The sequence below is a fragment of the Urocampus carinirostris genome, chromosome 19 (genome assembly GCF_059441175.1).
Source record: "Urocampus carinirostris isolate Australia breed hairy pipefish chromosome 19, RoL_Ucar_1.0, whole genome shotgun sequence".
NCBI lineage: Eukaryota > Metazoa > Chordata > Actinopteri > Syngnathiformes > Syngnathidae > Urocampus > Urocampus carinirostris.
This window is the reverse complement of record NC_142367.1, coordinates 7137344-7161208: the sequence shown is the minus strand read 5'-3', so window position 1 is coordinate 7161208 and position 23865 is coordinate 7137344. Positions and strand designations below refer to the sequence as shown.

The 23865-nt window shown below is 38.8% G+C and overlaps 2 protein-coding genes across 6 annotated transcripts in view; both read right to left on the bottom strand.

Annotated features, from left to right (window-relative positions):
* Positions 1–1501: 1501 nt before the first annotated feature.
* hlfb (HLF transcription factor, PAR bZIP family member b) lies at positions 1502–14845 on the bottom strand. Of its 2 annotated transcripts, none has more exons than XM_088323801.1 (4): positions 14345–14845; positions 9739–10050; positions 7880–8094; positions 1502–6136 (listed from the first exon to the last, which is right to left on the bottom strand). In XM_088323801.1, the coding sequence occupies exons 1-4, from the start codon at positions 14454–14456 to the stop codon at positions 5918–5920; spliced, it is 858 nt and encodes a 285-aa protein (XP_088179927.1). In that variant the 5' UTR covers positions 14457–14845; the 3' UTR covers positions 1502–5917. The 2 variants fall into 2 exon arrangements, with proteins under 2 accessions (XP_088179927.1, XP_088179928.1); XM_088323802.1 differs by having other exon boundaries at positions 1502–6133.
* A 1819-nt stretch (positions 14846–16664) lies between these two features.
* The window catches only part of stxbp4 (syntaxin binding protein 4), a 51630-nt gene continuing 44429 nt past the window's right edge, over positions 16665–23865 (bottom strand). For 3 of the 4 annotated variants that reach the window (XM_088324108.1, XM_088324109.1, XM_088324111.1), the window contains 2 exons: positions 19501–19619; positions 16666–19412 (listed from right to left, as the gene is read on the bottom strand). In XM_088324108.1, the coding sequence (XP_088180234.1) occupies positions 19387–19412; positions 19501–19619 (145 nt within the window). In that variant the 3' untranslated portion in view covers positions 16666–19386. Of the gene's footprint in view, positions 19413–19500; positions 19620–23865 lie in introns of all 4 variants that reach the window. The other variant, XM_088324110.1, reaches the window with a different exon arrangement.

The following is a 23865-nucleotide window of genomic DNA, read 5'->3' as shown; positions in this document are numbered from 1 at the left end:
CTTGCTCCCTCCACTTTAGTCGCCTCTTACGACACACAGCGGACCACGGTGAAAGAATTCTCACACCTCCCAGTGGGAGGACACCCACCACAGGACCAGTATGGAGTGGGTGGAAAGTTGTTGGAAGCATTGAAAAGTTTTTGTGAACAGCACAGCATGTGTAAGAGTAGGGAGTGAGACAAGTGAATGGTTCCCTGTGTTGACTGGTGTGAGACAGTGGTGTGTGATGTCACATTGGCTGTTTAATGTGTACATGGATGGTGTGGTGAGAGAGGTGAATGCAAGAGTATTTGGAAGAGATGTTGAGATGATGGATAACAGTGGAACGGTGTGGCAGGTAAGTTAGTTGTTTGCAGATGGCACAGCGCTTGTGGCTGGTTCTAAGGAAACATTGAGAAGGTTGGTAATTGAGTTTGGAAGAGTGTGTGATAGGTGTAAGTTATGTGTGAATGTTGGGAAGAGTAAGGTGATTAAGTGTTAACGTGATGGCGTGGGTAATGACTGAAAAAGTTTTCCCATTTTAATAAAAATCTTTGTGCTCTCATGTCATGATAGGCCGATGTAGACGATTCCTTTAGTTTAAGAAATTTACTGATAAGCGTGCCTAACTATTGCCAACCAAATTATGAGTTTTCTTTCTTAATCAAATTTCTACTCTGAAGCCCCGCATAGGGTGGTTGAGATCAGCAAGGCACAACAATACAGAATCCTGTGTCTCTCCAAGTACAACGTTGCCATCTTTACTTAACTACCTTCTTACCCCACGGTTTCTCCTTTGTTAATTAGAAATGCAAGTTCTTTTGTCTAAAGTTTTTTTTCTAATCCTATAGTTTAACATTGTTAATATATTAATGGATTACAGAATGTTTAATTATTTTGTTGAATTAAAGAAATGCAATTAAGAATTCTACTTTTGATGTCATTTTCATTTTGAGGATTGTCAAAACAAAAACAAAGTTGCATAATGTGCCCCTTATCTAGGCAACAAAACGAGTGCAATAAAACTCAACGTGCAAGTGTAAAAATGAGATAGCAGCCTTTTGATAGGGTAAAGTAAATACAATTACATTAATATGGTTTGTTAATTTTTTTTTTCTACCTTTGGGGTCCATGGCGGATCACGCACACACACGCCGGTTTGCTACCCGCCTGCTTGTGACGCGGTGCCTTTAAAAGGGGTGGGGCTTGGATCACACAGCTCGGCTGGGTAAGAAGAAAAAAACGAAGAAGAATGCGCGTACTTATGTGGAGAGGATTTAGGTAACGGCTTCAATGTAGCTTGATTTAGCAGAGTAAGAGTACACTTTCTTCTTCACAATTTAATCAAATAAAAATAAAAAGTATAGTGATTTAAAAATACTCTCAGAAGTACCAAATTTACTCAAGTAAATAGAACTCGCTACTACCCACCTTTGTGTAACGCGCAATAGATTTAAAATCATTATCACACAATTTTTATTCACAGTACAAGAGACAATTGGTAAAGAATAAAGAAAACACGTTGTTTGTTTGCTATTTATTAACAAAGTTCATGGGAAAATCAGAATACAAGAAAGAAGAGTACAGAAATGTACATTACACAACTACGAAAAAATGAAATATTAAATGATTACATTCACAACGGTCAAATTTAGCCCAAAAGGTCATTTTTTATACAGTGATGAAGTAAATTGGCTTGTCAATAAAGCAATTTGCGCTTGTATAGATTCGTTTAGAACAGGCTTGGGCAACCAATGCCACTTTCACTTTTAGGAATAAATATACATGCAGATTTCTACATGTTATATATTTTTTTTATATTTTGTCTTTGAAATAGATTACTTTCATCAAGTTTTGAAATGCTCTCAATGAAAGAAAAAATAATATATTAGGTCCCTTTTTTAAGCACTGTATTTGATATCTAGTTTTGTACTATTACTGTAGTTGTGTTCTTTAGTATTTTTGTGGTAGTTCTCCCGAAGGATTTTTGTGGTATTTCTGTTGAATTTTTGTAGTGTTGGCAAAGTTTTATTTTTATGGTATTTTTATAGTATTTCTGCAGTAGTTTTGTTTTATTTACATAGTAGTACCTTTCTGGTATTTCTGTAGTATTTCTGTCATTATATTTCTGTAGTAGTCTTCTGGTATTGTCGTATTACTGCAGTGGTATTTTTGTATTTTGTATTTCTGTCGAAGTAATTTAAAGTACTTCCATAGTTGTACTTTTGAAGTATTTCAATATTAATATTTTTGTAGTATCATTTAGTGAGACATTTTTGTATTTCTGTGGTATTTATGTAGTATTACGATAATTTAATTTTTATAGTACTTTTTGCTGTATTTATTTTGCAGTATGTTTGCAGTATTTCTGTCGTAATATTTCTGTCCTGTCCTGAGTTATTTTGTAGTATTTGCACACTAGTATTTTTAGTACCATTTCCGTAGTATCTTTGTAGTATTTCCATAGTAAAGGTTTTGTAATATTTCTTTAGTATTTTTGTAATATTAATGCATTTGTATTTTTGTAGTATTTCTGTCATATTTCTGCACCCTTATTTTACTATTACAGTTTTACTATAGTAGTATATTTTTGGTATTTCTATGGTATCTTTTCTTTTCAAAACAAAAGCAAAATAGTCCCTGTCTTTGAGCACTAAATTTGATATTTATTTTCATATTAAATTTGGAGTATTTCTGCAGAAGTATTTTGTTGTAAGCACACAAAGGGACATTGGTGACAAAGCTGGCACCCCTAAAAACCTTTCATTAGAGGTATATTATTTACTATTATTCTGTAAATTCTGGACTATAAGCCAGGAATTTTGTCACAAGCTCATTCGGCTTATAATCAGGTGCAGCTTATGTGGGGGAAAAATGGTTTTTCCTGTTAAAAATGTACTGGGTAATCAGGTGTGCTCTTTAGTCTGAATTTTACGGTATGTACGAAATGGTTTCTTTTAAAAATAATGCGCCTTTTAATCAGGTGCGCTCTATAGTGTGTGTGTATATATATATATATATATATATATATATATATATATATATATATATATATATATATATATATATGATCACTATATTTTGACTATTTTTGTTTTGCATGTGGCCTGTGGGATGTAGTTTGCCCAACCCTGTTTAAAGTATTAAGGCTTAAGATCCTACCTCTAGCAGCAAGATTATTTTCAAAATCATAATTTGACAGTACAGAATTTATAAAAAAAATGTTTATCAAGTACAGTATAGTACTGTATTTGCCAGACAATAATGTCTTATATTTTAGTGTGTTTCTTTTTTCCATTGTTTTGATGCAACTCTAGCTCTTATAGTCATTCTATTCTATTGACCTTTTAGTCCAGTGTGCCTTACATATGAAAATCATTTTACAAAAAACAATTTTTGAAGGTGCTTCCGATAGTGCCTTTATAGTCCGGAAAATAAGGTACAGTATCTTTATTTGTTAAACAAATGCTTGAGCTTGTAAATTGGGTTTCTTCTTTAGTTTCAATGTATAATAGAGTATTTAATAAATGAAGGTTTCTATTAGGGCTGCAACCAACCATTATTTAAATCATCGATGAATCAGGCGATTATTTTCTCGATGAATCAAATTTTTTGATGAACCCATTTTTCAATTTTCTCCTCGATTAAAATCTTGAATTTTTGACCGGATAGAAAAATAGTGCACAAAACAACTCAATATTCCGTAGAATAAAACAATAAAAAATCCAAGTGTTTGTCAAAAAGCTTAACATTAAACAAAAAATACAAACAAATGTATGCTATACTCCTGCAAATATGTAAGATACTTTTCTTATAAAGTGCAAAAATACAGAGGCAACATCGGAAGAGAATGTGAATACTGGTACTTTGTCGGATGTGTGCAAATAGTGTATTGTTTCCTTTAGTTAACTAATGATTAAGGCTGTTTTTTGTGTGTGTTGTCCTTTAATAAAAAGCCACAAAGTAACAAACATCTACACTGGAAGTCGCTTGTCCATATACCAAAATTGCCTCACTTTAAAGGTGTTTGCTGAACTCCTAGCTTTACAGGCAACTTTTAATGTCATCTTATTGTATATTTAATGTTCTATACAGCCCTTTGAGTTTCATTTTGGTGTCTGAAAAGTGCTATACAAATACATTTGGATTTGGATCAAGATGACCTCGTGCATCAAAATATGTTTTCAAGTGCTACTACAAGTTTTTCGCCAGATCAAGAGGAATCTCAATGCACGATCTTATTTGCATCGAATTAAATCGTCTGACGCAAAGAATTGATGATGAACGCTTTTAACGTTTGACTTTAATTGATCAAATCGATTCGTTGTTGCAGCTCTAGTTTCAGGGTTCGTGCACCTTTTTAATGGCAAAATTCAAGCACCATTTAAGGACTTTTAAAGCCAATCCTCCAATTTATACACTACAATTAAAATAAGAAGCCTGGTATGAATCATGAATTTTGAAGATCCCCCAATACATGTGCAATTATCAAGACATATACATTTTAGATCTTGAGTAAAGAGCAAATACATTTGTTTTGGAAACAAATCACTCCCCATATATGTGTCGGGTAAAAATGATTAATACATAATGTATGTAGCTTACAACAATTTAGCAGAGAGATATGCTGCCCTATCTTTTGCATGGCCAATCATAAATGTACATAATTGATACGTAATTCTTGCACTCAAACAAATTTTATGTGTACCATGCACCTGTCCTCTTAGGTGGACCCGTACGGGGTAATAGAGCTTCATAGGACAAAGCCGTACAAACTAATTCCAGATGCTGTTTTTTACAAGGGGAAGAAGAAACGCATTAGCAAAATGAAACCACCAGAGAGGTGGTGTCAGTAACTTTAAAATATTTTACTTGCTGATACCATCTTCTGGCTGAAATGTCTGTCAAGCTCCTTTTGTTGTGCGTGCAAGTATGTGAAATTCTTAGACGCGCTCAAATAAGCTCTTCCTTTTTCATCTGTTTTGAGGTTCGGGTTGGCTTTAAGACTGTATTTGAAACAGTCCTTTTCTTACTTTCACAATTTTCATCCTAGAAAAAAACGCGAAACTGTGCGTGAAACCACTATACCAGTCCCCCCCACCCCCATTCCCTTGCCTCCTTTCCTCCTGAATAATGCATTCCATGGCTGGAACACCAAGGGTAAAAGTAAGATAAAGGCAGATAGACGAGGTGGAGAGAAAATATACAAAGGGTATTTGAACTCAGTTGGGCAGTGTTAACACATATTTAACAGAGAAAATATTTAATTTTAAACTTTTTAAGGACACCTCAAACTACGCACCCCACCTTTAGGCAGACTTGTTGAGAAACATGGCAACAATTTCAAGCATTTACAAGCACTTTACCCAAAACTCAAGCACTTTTTACTCCGGGAAAACACAACTTTAGAATTCAAGCATTTTCAAAGATTAAATTACCCATAGGGACCCTTGAAAACACGGTCTCGGAGCGCCTTCTGACGAACCACAGTGCAACTACAAGAGAAAAGTAAATGCACTCTCTTAATTACATTGTATCAAATCACATGACAGAACAAATCAATGATGAAATTCATTGCCAACAAAAATAGATTAGTTGTTGCAGCCATAGTTTCTACTTCGCGGGTTTTAACCAACAAGGGTCCTGTTTAGAACTCAAACAACACGAAAAAAGAGGGAAACTATTTAGCTATTTTCTTTTTTTGTTTAAAATGATCAAAACGTGGATATGAGTACGTTTTAGGAGCTTGAATTTGAGACCCTTAAACGTACACGAACACGAAACATTACCGGGACACATTCACTTTGCAAAATAGGACAGGCACCAAAAAAGCCAACCAAGAGGATCTTTGCATTTGCTACTTCAACCGGCAAGTGATTAAAGCCGTTAAGTCTATGCAATGAAGGTGTGTCGCGAATGAATCTTGGCGAGATTGTTCTCACAGGCGTCCTTGGCGGGCCTCGTACTTGGCCAGGATGTTCTTGGTGCGGCCGAGTTCTTTGCGAAGCTCGCCCACTTCCTGACGGAGAGCGTGGTTCTCCTTCTCCAGGAAGCCAGCCCGGATGGCGATCTGGTTCTCCTTTAGACGCCGGGCATCACGCGAGCGCTTGGCCGCCACGTTGTTCTTCCTGCGACGGGCCCAGTACTTGTCATCCTGCTCAAAGGCAAACAACAATAGCAGCAATGTGACTTTCCTACATAGACGTTGTCTTGAAAGTTTAGAAAGTTTTACCGACTGTAAAATTCCGGATTACCGCAGCTGCTTTGAATACAGTGCGGCTAATGCTTTTTTCAGAGTTGGTGCACATTTTTTGTGGCCAAAGTGAACCAGAAGAAATCCGGTATGTACACTCCCCTACTTACGACCATTCGACTTACGTAAAACGGTCGATACGAAAAAAAAATCGGGTTGTCGAAAAATATCCGGACATTACTGTAAGTTCGAGTTTGTATTGTGTGCACCTTTTTCCGAGTACAGGGCATTACTGTAGTGCTTCTTTCCGCCACTTATGGCGTGTGGCGCTGTGAGAGGTCACCCAGCATCCACCCGTTTCCTCTTCCTAGTTCGTGTGTAAACATTCTATACTGTCTATGTCTATACTATCTCCAGCGCGCTAAGAACTTAGACAATTTTATTGCCTAATATCTCGGGCATCAATTCAATATGGTTGGTGTAAAGTGTAAAGAAGAGGCGAGCCGTTTCTTTTGAAATTAAAGTGGAATAAGAAAGCTTGATGCGGATGAGAAAACACTTTTTTTGGGCCACTTTTTACCATGGAGGAGGAGCTCTTGAAGCGCATCTTCCAAAAGTAAGTTAAACTCAACTTTATTTATCATTATAGAGCATATAATTTTATGAAATGTTTATTTTTTAGTACAAAACAATACAGGTTACTTATACAAGCCTTAAACATTCTTATATAAACCTTAAACATACAAAATATACACCTGAAGCAACTAACGACAAATTCAACTTACAAACGATTGTCCGAAACCTATCTTGTTCATAAGAAGGGCAGCGTCTGTATCATGGATTTGGCAAAGCCACAAATATATCTGCGATGTACATCTGCAATTTTTAATCTTTTGTGTGCATTTATCAAGACATATATTATGATTTTAAGAGCTTGAGTAAACTTCAAACATAATTTTGGAGACAATTCTCTCCCCATATAGGTATTGAGTAAAAAATATGTATTTTACATTTTCAGGTTGAGTTAAATTCTTCCCCTTAGAATTTACCACTGGGAAACGCTGCCTTATTTTTTGCATGGCAGATAATTAATGTCCATATTTAATAAGTAATCCTTGCATTTCATAGGTGTTTAGGTGTCGCATGCCATAGGGGGCAATAACATACAAACTAATGACAGCTTCTGTTAATTACGAATGAAGAAGACATGCAATGGCAAAGCGAAGCCAGCAGAGGCTGGTGTTGGCGTTAGTTTTAAGCACACTCGTAAAGGAACATGGCAACCATGTCAAGCATTTACAAGCACTTCACCCGAAATGCAAATATTCTAGCATTTTCAAAGATTTTAAGCATCGCGTTCCAATTTCTCAAAGAAATGAGCGGTATGCAATCCTTATACAGATAAACATGACTTGACTTGACTTAACGAAAACGCTGTGTTTTAAAGCTGCCTCACATGTTGTGTAAATGAGATTTGCCTTTTTGAAAGTGTTGTGTTCCTACAATGTCGTCACAGCTCTGCAGGAAATAAGCCAGATGGGTCTACTTTGAGACTAAATTATTCAAGTAGCATGCGCTTGGAAAACATTTTAGCCTGATTGTGGAGAGGAACACCACAGATTTTGTTCCAAATTGAAAAAAAAAATCTGATTGGGAATACCTTTAAGCCACCAGAAAAGAAACATAAGAGCACCAGTTCCAAAATACCTTCATATCTTCGGGGATGAAGACCTTGCGGGCCTTCTTGATCATGGGTTGAGGTTTTAGCTCCTCGGCAGAAAACTTGCGTTTACGTGGGTCAAACATCTCTTGACCCGGAACACTGGACAGGGCCAGATCTGACGGGTCTGGCTCGTAGCCCACCCGGACCTGGATCGAGTCTGAGTCACTCGGACTTGGGGTGTTTCTGAAGTTTGGGAGGCCTAGTGGGAAAAAAAACGATAGAAGCTCCATCAGAACATACAGTGCCTAGCGAAAGTATTGGTCCCAAATAATTTGTGATTTTGCCACATTTAAGGCTTAAAACTTAAAGCTAAAAAAACTGAAAGAATTTTCGAATAATGAACAACTTGTGTGACACAATCATGAAGTGGAACCAAATTTTTTTCAACATTTTATATAATATTTACAATGAAAAAACTGAAAAGTAGGTGTGCCAAAAATATTGTCCCCTGTTCTCTCTGGAGTCAGAGATCTGACTCCAGAAATTCCCTGGTGGCGTCTCAAGGACCCAATGTTGACCTAAATGACTAAGAATGACAAACAGAGTGCCCGTGTGTTTCATTTTAAATGCTCCTGCTTTGTGATGGGTTTAGACGTCGAGAACAGACAGCATTATGAAGACCAAATAACACATTAAGCTGGTCAAAAACAAAGTTGTGGAAAAGACCACAACAGAAATGGGATACAAAAAGATTTCGCAACTTAGTCACATCTCCCAGAGCACTGTGCGACCAACAATATCAAAATGGAGAGCGCATAAAACCATTGGATACCTACCAAGACCTTGCTGTCCGTCCCTTAAAACATTTGGCCCAAACAAGGAGAAAACGAATCAGAGAGGCAACCAAGAGGCCCATGAACAGATTGGATGACCTGCGGGCATACACAACTGAGGTGGGACCATCCATGCATGAGACAACTATCAGTCATACTTGGCATAAATCTGCCCTTGATAAAAAAAAAGTGGCCAAGAAGAATATCATAAAAAGGCCCTTTTTGCGCTTGCAAGCAGACACACAGGAGACACAAATAACATGTGAAACAAGGTCGGATAGGACCCAAATTGACCTTTTTGGGCTGAATGCAAAGCATTACATTCGCACATCACCCTGAAAACACCATCTCCACTGTCAAACTTGGTGGTGGCAGCATCATGCTCTCGGGTTCTTTGTCTACAGCAGGGTCTGCTAAGATTGTTAGAGTAGATGGGAGAATGGATGGAGCCAAATAAAGGGTGGTTCTGGTAGAGAATCTGTGTTAGTCTGCAAGAGATCTGAGAGTCGGGTGCAGGTTCACCTTCCAACGGCCCTAAACATAGAGCAAAACTACAATGTACATGTTTAGAACTAATAATTTAAAGGTGTTAGAATGACCAAGCCATAGTCCAGATCTCAATTTTATAAAACATTTGTGAATGGATCTGAAAAATGCTGTAAACAAACAATCACCATCAAACCTGAGCTGTTTTGTAAGGAAGAATTGACGAATATTTCTGTTTCAAGATGTGTGACGTACTCAAAACGATTATGGCTCTCAGTTGGTAAGGACAACATTTTGAGGTAACTTTGACCCTTGGAGGCTGTTTTGTAGGTGTGACACTACTTTGAGGATTTTCACATTCCTGGTCCCCAGTAACCGCAATAGTCAGGGGGTTATTGTATACTGGCAGGGGAAAGGCCCAGTGACACAAAACAAAAACTGAAGAAAAAAGGGATATGGAAGCCTAATAAGGTAGCCAAAAGATAATAAACGGAAACTGGATGATATATTAATGTTTTTAGTATATACTGATGTGGCCTTTGTTGAAAGGGAGTTTGACAGCCATGTTGTGCGAAATGACCTACCTGGCCTGTTGGGGTTTCTGAGCAGGCATGCGCTATGGAGGGAGGTGGATGCGTGGCTGCTGAGATCCATCACAGAGGGAGGGTCTCTAATTGGCGGCGGCGGTCCTAGTAAGGGCGCTTGCATCTGCTGCGCGGGGCTCGAGGGGATGCCGTTCTCTGACAGGAATTCCTCCAAGTCCATATACTCTAACTGGAAGCTGTCGCTGTCATACGGCAGTGTCTTGTCCCACAAAGTCGGCCCCAGGAAGGCCGATTGCGGGGCACTGCCCTCCTCCTCCAACTTCTTCTCCTTGTCCGGATCCTTGATGAACGCTGTCACCAAAATACAAGTTTTTAGACCCAGACTAGTATTCAATGATCATGACCCAAAGGCATTTCTAGTTACCGATTATATAAACCAAGGGTCTCAGACGTGACCATAGTTTGAGGACACGGCCTTGATATGAAAGATTGACGTCAGTGCGGCCCACACGAGTTTGATATGGATGATAGCTTGGTGCTAATTAATTAGGTAGGGCTCAAAATACGGAACGATTCACTCGCAAATGCAGCCACAATTACGGTTTGTGTAGCATAAAAACAAAAACATTAGCGCACAAAATCGTACTTCTAAAGTGTGTTTTGGAATGCTGTGTTTCAAAGTCAGTGTCAGAATCATCTGGCCGATGCCGTTGAAAGCATGAAAAGAAGGGAAATAGACAGAGACAAACAGAAAAAGAGACAGAGAGAGACAGAGAAATACAAAGAAAGAGAGACAAAGAGATCAAGAGATGGACAGATAAAGAGAGAAACTAAGACTGACAAAGAGAGAGGAAAAAAAAACTAGAGACCATGAGGTAGAAAAATTGACAGAGAAAGAGAGAGGCAATGAGAGAAGAGGAGAAACAGAGACAGAGAAAGGGAGAATCAGAGAAATACAGAGAGATATAAACAGAGAGACACAGAGACATTGACCGAGGCAAAGACAGAGACAGACAATGAGAGAAGAGGAGAAACAGAGACAGAGAAAGGGAGAATCAGAGAAATACAGAGAGAAATAAACAGAGAGACACAGAGACATTGACCAAGACAAAGACAGAGACAGACGCAGAAAGAGAGACAGACAGAGAAATAGACTGAGAGAAAGACAGAGACGGACACAAAGAGACAGAGGAATAGACAGGTCAAGATCGAGACGGACAGAGAAAGACAGGAAGGACAAGGGGTGAAACAGACAAACACAGAGACGGACAGACAGAGAGATAGAGAGATGGGGTGACATAGAGCTAGGGAGAGAAAGAAAGAGAGAGACAAAGACGGACACACAGACATAGAAAGGGAGATGGAGAGAGACTTTGAGACAAAGACTGACAGAAAGAGACGGAGAAACAGAGAGAAAAAAGAGAATTACATAAAAATAGAGAGAGATAGTGAGAGGGAGAAATGGAGAGAAAGAGACAAACAAAGAGATAAAGAGATAATTATACATAAAGACAAAAAATAGAGAAAGACAGATGGATACAGAAAGAGAGGAAGAGAGAAAAAGAGTGAGTGAGAGAGGGAGTGAGAGTGAGAGTTTGACATGCATTTCGAAATAACATCTTATTACTATGGTATTACCGTGGTATTATATGCTACAACTACGATATTACCAAGTTGCAATTATTTGAGGTTAAAATAGCCTCAGTCAACCACTAAACTTGATGACACATTATCCTAGAAAATCACAATGACTTGTGTTAATATATTATTTGACCACTAGATGTCCCTTTATAGTGTAGTAGGGCAGTCTCCATATTTTCTTTCTCAATCCAAATGAGTGACATTATCAAAAACAATGTTTTTGTTGTTAACTGTTCTTATTTCAAACCTACATCTAATTATTACAACCTGGTTTTTAAGATAAAATATCATTGTAACAACATAGTAATAACATATGTTGCTGTTTTACAAATGCATCATAAACTGGTAGCCCTTCGCGCTAATCAATAACAATAAAATTAGCTCTCAGCTTCAAAAAGGTTGGAGACTCCTGGTGTAGTGCGACAAAAAACAAGTGCTAAAGCGCACAAAGAACAATACAAACTCTGGAGACTCAATGTGACCAAAATGCACCATTTTACGTCCCATTCTTTTCCTCATTTTGAGGTATTTGGGTACCTGTAGCAGCAAGATAGCTATGCCCTTTTAAGTGAGGCTCATGCTATGTAAAATAAACTCCAATTTCTCTACCTACGGGTATGTTTATATAATAGTTAGTACAATTTTGCTTATTATTAATTTAAATCAATATTATTTTTCTGACCATTAGAAGGCACAAAATAATATACACTGTCCCTTTAAAACTCATGATTACTTATAATTGTAGTTGGGATGAGTGGATTATTACAAGGAAACCTAATATGAACAAATGGTGCCAAAACAAAAAAAGTAAAGATTTACAATTGGGAAATGTCCCAAATCTTCTTGATTTACACTTTTGTCCACAAATTAGCAATTATGGTTAGGTTCAAACTTGTTTCCCATTATAACAATGTGCTTAAATTAGGTTTATTTTGTTATCATAAGTTGTGGATTGTTATAATGTTATTACTAAGGTAGTACTATGATGTCAGAAATATGAAATAAAACAACTAAATCTTAGCAATAAAAAAAATATAAGTTATAATGATGTTGTTTTTGTTTTGTTATTATTGTATGGATATATGTCTTAAGGCTTGGGGGACAATAATTCAATTAAAACTTTAAATTCAATACAAAATTTAATCCACAAAATAGTAGGGCAGGTGGTAGTAGTAGTCTTTGTGACAGCCTATGTTTATTATGGTCTGTCATACCTCCCACCACCAGAGGGCCCCAACTGGTGCTTTGAACTGGGCACAAGTGTGTCCAATTATCACACACCAGTACCCAATCACCGGCAACCCTCTAAAACGACATTTTTGTCAGGCAAAATCTGGCGGGTCATTTTGAGTTCTTGTCATTCTCCTCGTATTGTTTTCGCTTTCACGCCAGGTTTGTTTTCTGGTTTCTCACATTTTCCATTTCCAGTTTCGGTTGTTTGTTGTTTTAAGTTTGTCAAGTTTGCTTTTGTTTTTTTAGTTTCTTGTTTGGACATTTTGTTAGTCATTTAGTCCTGATTTTTGTTAATAAATATAGCCTTCTTTAATGAGTACCTCTGGCTGCAGTTCCTACCTCCCCCACATGGGTCCATCATTATTACCCTCAAATAATAGGAACATTACCATTAAATTGATTATTGTAAAAATAATAATAACATTTTGGCCTGCAAAAATTGATAAATATATGATCATTTATTTTTTTCCCCAGATTAATTTTTCAAATGTTATAGAAAATAAGAAAGACCTACCTTTTCTCACTAATAACGAGTGCCTATACCATCCGTACTTTTGTCGAACCGTGAAATTACAGTTTCTTTTTTTTTTAAACTTAAAAACATTGTTGGTAACACTTACCACAAAAAGGCTACAATAATACTTACTACAGTAGAACAACTAGTATACGTAACAGTCATCAAAATGTAGTAACTGAATATCAATATTATTTTTAGGAATATTGTACTTGTACTACAGGTTAGAATGTTAAATGTAAGAACTAGTGTTGCGCTTTTTAGGTGGGCCCAGGGAAGCGGGAACTGAGGCAGGCTCAAAACAAGGATGTTTGGACGCGTTCTAAGGGATGGGCAGGGCGCCTGTATGATGCGGCAGGGGTAAACCAGTGAAAGCTGTCAGGCCCTGCTGTTGAACAGAAGAGTGTGTTGTGTCACCCTGACCCGAGTGACATGGCCGCTTATTTGTGTCTCGTTTCATCAGGAGGGACGAAAGCAACTTAGGTCCCGAGGTGCTTAACTTGTTTGGGTGTTTGGGCATTTGGGTTGGCCAAACATTTTTGTGTGTGTGTTTTTTGCTATTTTTTCCCTATTTTATTTTCTTTGTTATTGGATGTGTTTGTCTTGCTGTCGGTCAGCCCTCTTGAGGGGATATGACCAAGGTAGATAGATAGAATAGATTTGTTAACAAAACCAGAAACAAAGTAAGAAACAAACAAAGGGGTACAAAACAGACAAAATCAAACACGACAAAATCCAAACCAGAAACAAAGACCAATTAGAAAATAGGGCTAGATAATAAATATATATTTTTCAATAAATTTAAAATATATGTTTTGATAAATTGAAAAAAATAATAAGTGAAGAAAATGTAGCCAGCTAGTCAAAGTTCAGGGACACCGGATACTAGAGGGAATGTAATATTTTGTGATTTATATGGATTTTTTTTCAAATTGCACTTATTGTTACGATTCACTATTGTTTTTCATTACAACAGTCTTCAAGGACTACCCTTTTATTATTATTTATGCGTTTTTATCCTGACAGTCTTTTATCTCATTTTTCTCTTTAAAGTCTTTACAACCTTGGAGTGTCACGTCTAATCTTGTTGCTTATATTCATGAAAATCAATTACATTAATTTGTAATCTGCATTAATTGCAGCCGAACGTGACTTGTTTACATAATTAAAATAAGGAGTTGAGGTATTTGCTTTAGTTAATGTACTTGTGCGAAAATATGTAAAATATGTTTGAAATGAGAAATAATATTAAAATACCGTCATGGAGCTGTCGGCACGGCAGTTTGAGCGGATTCTCCAGCAGCGATTTGAGGACTCCCTGCGCGGCGGCCGGGAGAAAAGTTGCATTAACTCGAGAACTCTTGTCCATCCTGAACTTCTTAAAAATTGTAAAAAGTGTAAAAACTATAAAAATGTCTGACGGGACAGGAAAAATTCCAACAGGTCTCGGTGAAGTTTTTCGACGTCTGCGCTCTCGACAGCACCAGAACTGGATGAGGAGAGAGCTTGGCGGGGCAGGAGAACAAGTGAGGTGTCGTTCGCGAACGTAGAGGCTCTATGAGAAGACTCTTGGAAGTGAACGACAAGAGCTGGGTCCCCAAAAATCAAGAGTCGGCTCCATTCGAGACGCTCTCTTTCGCTATTGTTTTCTCTCTCTCTCATTTTCTCTCTCTACTCCATCTCGCCACCCTCTCTCTCGCTCTCTTGTCCTCCCATTCTCTCTCTCTCTCTTTTTGTGTCATCCCCATATCTTGCTCTCTCTTGACTCCTCTTTTTATCTTTCTACTCCCTATTGCCCCCCCCTCTCTCTGGCATTCCCCCTTCTCTCTCTCTCTCTCTTTTTGCGTCGTTTCTCCCCTACTCTCTCTCTCTCTTGACCCCTCTTTTTTCTCTCTCTACTCCCTCTCGTCCCCCCCTCTCTTTATCTCTCCGGTATTCCCCCTTCACTCTCTCTCTCTTTGTGTCATCCCCTATCTCGCTCTCTCTTGACCCCTCTTTTTCTCTCTCTACTCCATTTTGTCCCTCCTATTTCTCTCTCTCTCTCTCATTCCCCCTTCTCTATCTCTCTCTCTCTCTTGGTGTCGTTTCCCCCCTACTCTCTCTCTCTCTTGACCCCTCTTTTTGTCTCTCTACTCCCGCTCTCCCCCCTCTCTCTCATTCCCCTTTCTTTCTCTCTCTCTCTTTCTCTCTCTGGCATTCCTCCCTTTTCTCTATCGCTCTTTGTGTCATTCCTCCATCTCACTCTCTCTTGTTTCTCTCACTCTTTTTGCCCCCCCTCTCTTTTGCTCCCTATCCTGTTCTGTCTCTCACTCTCACTCTCTCTTTCTCTGTATCATTTCCTTCTCACTCCTTTTCTCTCTTTATTCCCTTTCCTCTTTCCCCTTTTCTATTTTTTCTCCCATTTTCTCTTTCTGTCTCTTTTCCTCCTGTTCTCTCTCTCACTCTCTCTCTTACTTTTTCTTTTCCCCACTCTTCTTATTTCCTTTTACCCCCGTTCTCTTCTTTTCTCCCTATTTTCCTCCTTCTTCTTCTTTTCTCTCTTTCGCTCTCCCGCACTCTCTAGTTCTCTCCTTCTTTCTCTCTGCACTTGCACAGAACACACCACAGGAAAATGGTGCCCATACGACCCTTCGCAGTTAAATGGATTGGAAGACTTCACTAGTGACGTACATATTTTGAGTAGGGAATGATCCTTTCTTTATAAACCTTTGACTGTGAAGAATAAAAAGAACGCTTTGCAAAAAAAAAAATATATATGAAAATAATGTGCTTTGTCGCCAAGCAGTTTGTGCGCACATGCATAAAGCCGCGCACGCGCTCATAGATGATCGCCGATTCGTGTTATCGTACAGGTTTGACCTACTTTCAACCAATCAGAGGCCGAAACAAAAGTGCACACGCGCACACATGTACGCACACACAGAACATTTGAGCGATCGCGCACGCGGAGCACATTGGCGGTCACGCGCCTGCCCGTCCTTCCCTCGTCACATTGAAACTCATGTGCTCCTAAAGCAAAAATAAACATATTCAAAAAAAGGAAATAGTGATGGCAAAAGAGATAAAAATAACTTGCAAGCTAGGAAAAAGAATAAAAGAAAACAAAAAAAGAAAAATTAGAAGTTATCAGTAAAAAACGTTTGTTAAGTTTTTTGGATCCCTTAACCACTAGGGTCGTAGGGGCACCATTTCCTGTAGTGTGTCTTGGGCATGTACAGCCTGGTGGCGCCCATCCCTCTCCAGGTTGACATATATTTCACTCCGGTCCTTTTTGGAACGTGACCCACGGAAACAATGAAAGATTACTGTATTAGTAATGATTTTATTATTTCTTTATCATTTCACAAGCTACTCATGCGTTGAGGTCAAGGTGTTGTCTTTTTTAAAAAAATGCTCTGACCCAATTTGCCAATGTCAGCTTGTGCCTTCCGTGTGTTGAGTTTGTGCTGGTGTCAGATCAGGAAAACAAAACAAAAAAAAACTATAATATTGGAGAACCAATACAAAATTTGAATACAAGCTGAGGAACAGACTGGAATGTTGACAATGTTTCAAATTACATACGTTTAATCTAATTGAAGCTACGGAAAACCCAAGAATTATGTTGAATTAAATTGTCTTTATTGTCTTTCTAATTAGCTTCCATAGAAAAAAAAGCTCCACCCTATCCACCATTTACTAAGGAAACAGGAGACGACAGATTCAATGTGAGCAAAAGCAGTTTCTTGTTAGTTTCTTGGTCTATTAGTGATCCCAAGAGCCAAGAAGAAAAAATATACAAAAATGAATATTAATAATCAGAAAGTACTTTATTAAAAATATTTGAACAAAAAAACAAAACATTTTGGGGCATAAAATACGGCACATGATAATCATCAGGTGTCAGACGGGACAAACTGTGTCTACAAGTTTTAGCTGGACAGTAGGGGTGGGCAATATATGGAATTTTGGTATTTATCTGATCCAATTACTGTAAATCCAGTGAAGTATTAATCGATACTGTTCCGGTACTGCTACTTTTTGCTAGTCAATTTTATGACCATTGAAAATTTGAACCCTTCCCTTTTTGAGTTAGTTAAAAAATTACGATAAACATAGCATACCAGTAAATATTTTAGGCACCAACCTATTCTATTTTTTAACTGCAAAAATAACGTTTTTACAAGTATAAAAAATAAATGTAAATATTTATACAACAACTGTTTTAGAGCAAAAGTACAACAAAATAAGCAGCAATGTAACTAAAATACAAACCTGTATGACAATGTCAACAACAATGTCCATTGCACAATACAAGGGTGTTCCAAAAGTCTCAGGAACATTTTGACATAGAATATCTCGGGAACTATTAAGGATATAAAAGCACATCTGGTAAATTCAGAAATATGTAATCTTAATTTTTACATGGTATGTTCAAAGTGGTTTAATGTGAGCACCATAGTCACAAACACACACCAAGCCGGTTGTCAAAGTCTTGCTAAACGCGTCCCACTCAATGGTTGCAACATGTCCAGTTTTCCATGCCCTCAGATCATCAAGAGAAGGAGGCATATAGACTAATCATATCACAAATCCCCACAAAAAATAAATCACATGGTGCAATTCCTGGAGATCTGGACAAGAGATCATGATCATTCTGTCCGGACCATCCAATTCATTTGTTTAAAATTTGAGAGTCTAGTGTGGTGGCGCACCATCGTGTTGGAAAATGAAGTCACCAGACTCTGTCTCACTCAAATTTAGCTATCAACCAGTTTTCCAGCATGTCAAGGTACGTCTCACCATTGAGTGTTTCTCTTTCAAAGAAGAATAGTGCCTTGACAGCTTTCTTTGACATAGCACAAAACAGTAAAGCATGAATAACCGAAGCTGTTGCAACCATTGACATTGCAATTCTGGGATGCGTTCAGCAAGAAATTGACTATCGGTTTGGTGTGTGTCATGTGACTGATGTTGCTCAAATTGAACATCTTTGAACATTCCATGTAAAGAATTAGATGAATTTACCAGATGTGTTTTCATATCCTTCATAGTTTACTAGATATTCTTTCTGAAAACCCTACGTAGGTAGAGAAAATATGGTGTAAAGACAATTGGAACAAATTAATGAATATCCAGTGCCTAACAAGAGTATTGGTCCGCCAAGAACTTTTTGTTATTTTGTCACATTTCAGGCTTTAAACTTAAAGCTAAAAAACTGAAAATCTTTCTAAGAATCATCATGTGAAACACAATCGTAAAGTAAAACTATATTATTTGAACATTTGAACTTACATTTACAACAAAAAAAAACTGGAAATGTCGGTGTAAAAATATTGACAATAGTGTCATTCCGATCAAAAAAGTTGCCAAGTACTAATAATATCAATATTCCAATCGATCCGCCCACCTTTACTGGACAAAGACGAACAACTTTCACCTTTGTACAGCAGCATCACCTAAAAGAACAACAAAATACTCACGGTACGTCCCGTTTTCATGTCTTTGTGTTTGTGTGAGGCAAAGAAGCTTTTGGTGTCCTAGCAACAGGCGATAAAAAGCAGATGGAGTAAAAACTCGGGTGACCTACTTTCTTTCTTTGCCTCTTTTCATGTTATCTGGCCTTCATCTTAATCATCATCTTTCACTTGGGCCCCTCAAAAGACTTTAGTTGACGTGTCCTTTGACAATGTCGTCATCATCATTATCATGACCTGTTACACAACACACGCACACCTTTCCCGAGCTGTTGTGTTCAGGGACAAATCGTGAGTAGTGGGGGCCATTTTGTGATAGCTAGCGACAAACAAGGTATGTGTGTGTGCTAATCGTTATTTTGTTTTTAATTATTTTGCAATTATATTATAATATTTAAGGTTTAAAGCACAGGTCTTAAACTCAACTGACTTGGGGGGCCGTCGGAGTAAGGTTCCAGGCATGGGTGTAACAAGCCTCATTTAACCTTAGCACCTCCAAAAATTAGAGTGCCATTAAAACTCTCTTTTTCTTGATAAAGGACAGGATAGACTTAAAAATGATAAAAAAAAATGATAAATATATTTTTTTTTCAAAGGAAACAAATAAAAATGTGAACAACGCAGCGTCGGAAATACTCCACTACCTCGAATTGGTTCAGTCCAATTGTTTGCTAATACTGCTCTCACCCTCTTGCTGCTCCTCTTTTGCTCGGCTTAGTGTCGCTTGTGGCATAGCGTCATAGTTTTAATCAGTAAAATGTAGAGTAGAATTATAAAGTGCTGTATAAAATGCATCACTGTCGAATCAATTTGATGATTCTTCTTCTCTGCGTGTGTATGTCCTCACCGAGGTCGCCAAGTGGGTCGAACTGCAGAGAAGCCACACCAACAAGCAGCCATCAGTACCACTGAAGGATTTGTCAAGTCCAAAAATTGGGACTCTAAAATTGGACTCACTGTCGATTTCCAAGACCTTCCTGACGCTAGAGCTCAGTTCAAGCGCCTCCTTCGCCATTGCTGCTGCTGTTTCTGAGCTTGTCTTGTTCCGTGAAGATCCGCCCTGGACGTCCACGCAACTGCACACAATGTACATTCAATCTAAGGAAAAATCAGGCGCACAAACAAAACTACACTTGCACAAAAATCTAATCATATAAGACATCATTCGAGCCACAACAGATGTATGGTGACCATTGCTGGTTAGAATGTCCGTGACAGTTCTAAGGTCATGCATTTAAATCCAGCTACCAGCCTTCCTGTACAGGATTTGCATGTTCTCTCCGTGCCTGTGTGGGTTTCCTCCGGGCACTCCGGTTCCTCCCACATTCCAAAAATCTCAGGCTAATTGGGAGGCCCAAATTGTCCCTATGTGTGATTGAGCGAGTAAGTTCTCTGTCTCTGTTTGCCCAGCAACTGGCTGACAACCAGTTCAGGGTGTCCCCTGCCCACTGCTCGAGGATAGCTGGAATGGGCTCCGGCACCACTGCGATCCTACTGAGGATAAGCGGTGCAGATAACGGACGGATGGATATATATTATTATTTAAAATAAAATGAACATAATAATTGCATCATATCTTTGTGAGTGACAAGTGTCCAGCCAATAATAGATAAGGTTAACTTGTGCTACCAAGCCAATCATAGGATCGACATTGTTTGTGTTATCCCAGCCTACACAGGCTAACAACAGTGCAGCCACTGCCGCAGAGTTAAAGGTCGTGTCGGTAACTTCAAAATATTCCACTTGATGACGCCATCTTCTGGCTGAAATAATCATTGCAGCCTCTGTCAATCAAATTTTGTTGCGCGTGCGAGTATGTGAAATTCGTAGACGTGCTCAAATAAACTCATATCTTTTTGGGGGTTTGGCTTGAGATTTGGACTGTATTTGAAACAGTCGTTTACTTACCTTCATCATTTTAATCCTAGAGTAAGAAAAAACAAAAACGCGAGCAGGCCCGTGAAATCACTCCCCTCCCTCAGACCCCGCCTCTTTTCCTCTAGCTTAATGTGCTCTGTGCCCAAATCACCGAGGGTAAAAGTAAAATAAAAACAGGTTGGAGAAAAACATATGTTTTTTTTTTTTAACTCAGTTGGGCATTGTTAACATTTACTGAATAGAGAAAATGTTTTTAAGGACACCTCAAACTCCGCAACCCACCTTTAAAAGACTCAAATACGAAACCTTTTATCATGGAAAAACGAACAGCAGGGGCACATCCACTCACCAAGCCAAAGTAAGAAAGAAATGTGATTATTTTAAGATGGAGTGGCTGTCGGAATACGTGCAAATAGAAAAACCAACGGTAAAAATAGGTGATACTTTTTTTCGTTTTGAGTAAGAAATGTCTCATCGGTAAAACATGCAGCGAAGCCAAATTGAGTTTTCAGAGGGCAAATTTGGACTGAATGGAAGTTGGATTAATTTAAGAGTCACATTCAGTCAAATAGTCATTTGAAGGCGGTTTGAAATGGATGAAAACTCAAGATGATGGGACAGCAGATTGGTACATTATTGCGGGAGAGTTCAAAAGACAGACAAAAGGGGGAGCTACCACACATAAAAAAATCTGACCCAGACACATTTAAAGTTCCCATTGACAATATTTTACTTAGCATTAAATTGAATTAATTAATGCTGTCAGTAATAGTCAAACCAAGAAGCAGAAGAAACCATTAACCTGGACAAAGTGTACAGGCTTTGGAGAAGTGAGACGGCCAGAAATGAAGAGTAAGGAACAATTTTAAGTCTGATTTGTGTGTATTTTAGTGTTATTTATTAAGATATTAAATTACGTTACTACTTGAACATTTGAAATAAATGCTGATAAAAAACGGAATACTTAGTTAACAAAGTTACATTAATTTACACTGTACCACGAGCAACAGCACACGTCGTTGTGCAAAATGTAAATGTCAAGACCAGAACCGAAACAGGACCCAATTGCGTAACGTTTACCACAGGTTATATTGAAAGAAAGAGTAAGGGCTGCACCCACGATCCGGTGTTCGCTGGACGTGGGAAGCAAGTCGCTCTCGCACTCGGATTGTGATCCGAACACGGAAGTGGATCTTCCGTTGTGAGCGATGGTGGTGTTAGGGTCCGAAAAACGGGTCGTCTGGGAGAGCAAAAGCGTGGTCGGAGTCGGAAACGAGTCGTAAGCCAGGACGGGAGAGTAGACATAGTCGGGATCAAATATGGGTCGTAAGCCGGGACGGGACAGCCGACGTGGTCGGTATCAAAACAGGTCGTAGCCGGATACAAACAGGAGCAAAAACGAGACAGGTGGGAGTCAGGGTCCAAAAAAGGTTTGCCTTGTATAAACAGAGGTTCGCAGACGGACTGACAACAGGGGAATGACAGGACTGGATTTAAATAGGGAAAGGAAGCCAATCAGAACCCGCGCAGCGGTTGGCGCCAAATGAGCGGGCACAGGTGATTCACATCGGTAATCATGACAGTAAATGTTTGAACAAAAGTTGTGCATGTTTCATTTCTTTTAGAACAGGACCCAAAGCCAGACCACAACTGGGCCCCACCTTGGCCAAAGCAGGACTACCACATCTAATGAACGTCTCATGAAAAACAAAATTATTGTCTTTTATTTTAAGTGGGCTAAACCCTTTTATCCCACTTCTGCACCGTTTATCCTCAGTAGGGTCGCAGGGGTGCGGGAGCCTATCCCAGCCATCTTTGGGAAGTGGGCAGGGGACACCCTGAACTGGTTGCCAGCCACTCAGAGGGCACAAAGAGAACGACACAAACCTAATACACAAACAACAAACTAACCTGAAATCAATAGTGCAAACGTGAGCACAGAACTAGAATATAAGTTGGATTTTGTGCCTGGAGAAAAAAAGAAAACATCTCGGACAGTACCCAGAAATGGAGAAGGAGATCTTCAAGTGGTTTGAAGCCCAGATACGCAACTCATACTCATCAACACTACTGTTTTGTGTGTTGGACTACTGCTTTTCTCCCCTTCAAAATGCCTACCAATTCTTTTTTTAAATCTACATTTTTTTTCAAATATTAAAAAAACCTTGACTCAAGACTAGTATTTTAGTCAACGGCTGCTTTATCTTGGAGCAAGACTAAGTCGTTGTACGTGGATAAACTGCTCCAAGCATTCCTTTAGATTTCTGTAAAAGTTTGAACTTCCGGTTAAAAAAAAACATCAACACATGTTGTGTTTTTTATCTTAATATTCTGGAGACAGATTGTGTTTCCCATGTTAAAATACAGATCGTGTTAACATTTATCTTGTTTAATTTCAAAAAGTTGGCATGTATGACAACAGATATGGAGTGTCTCGGCTAAGAGTTCGTTTGCAAGTTCTTAAGATTGCACAGGCCAAGAAAAAGGAACAGCCACTGCTTCCACAGGGTACGCGCTTTCCCCTATTTTTATTTCATTAGGTGGTAATTTTAAAGCAGTTTTATGGGATCGGCTTTTATCCAAGTAGATACTGTAATTTGTAACTGGTTACTCTCAGAGTAACAATAGATTTTGGTGACCGGCTCATCCCTCAAGGACGGGATAACACTTTACACTGGAAAACATCAGTGACCAGAGGATGTCAGATCAGGAGGCTTCTCCTGCTACTGGTAACCATGGAAACAAGCAATTCAATTTTTTTTCCCCTTTTGGTACCGACGGGGGTACAGTAGGTGCTGTCGCAGCAGAGCATGCACCAAATTACCTATTTGCAGTACTCGGTATTCCCAGGCCGTCTCCAGTTCAAGTACTAAGACCTGACCCTTCCTAGCTTCCTAAGATTTGGCGTTCTCAGGGTGGTATGGCCGTAAACAGGTAAACGAGCTGTTTAATGTGGAGGAGCAAACCCCTACCCGAAAACTGACATGGAGAGGCTGTACTTGACCAAGACACACCACTGGAAGTGGTACCCACAGTCAGACACAGGGCATTAGGCGTCAAACTCATGGCCTTTGGGCTACATCCGGCTCGGCATACAATTATGTTTTGCTCGTGAAATCATTTTGTACACATCTAGTATAATGGCCCTGCTCTATGAAATGCTGATAACTCTCAAACTACAGATCCCACAATCCCCGTTACAAGACTTCCCAGAAATGTTCCCGCATCAATCGAGTTAGCTGTAGCCTGATGAGCACAGGCTCTTTTAAAACTATCTGACAAACAACATGTCGGCCAGTTGAAAAACAAAACTGAGAGATGCATTAATAGTGAGTCTTTAGTGTCAGGAAGCGGAGAGAGGATGCCAGGGGTCGCACTTCTATTTATCACAATGTGACTGAAGGCTAAACGGAGAAAAGCAGAGTGACATTTCTGTTGCTGTGG

Excerpts from the sequence above, each read along its gene's own strand:
- hlfb (XM_088323801.1), bottom strand. The coding sequence starts at position 14,456 with ATGGACAAGAGTTCTCGAGTTAATGCAACTTTTCTCCCGGCCGCCGCG. Across the intron at positions 10,051-14,344 it reads GTGCCGACAGCTCCATGACG|CGTTCATCAAGGATCCGGAC; the intron begins GTATTTTAATAT and ends TTTTGGTGACAG. Across the intron at positions 6,137-7,879 it reads TCATCCCCGAAGATATGAAG|CAGGATGACAAGTACTGGGC; the intron begins GTATTTTGGAAC and ends TTTGCCTTTGAG.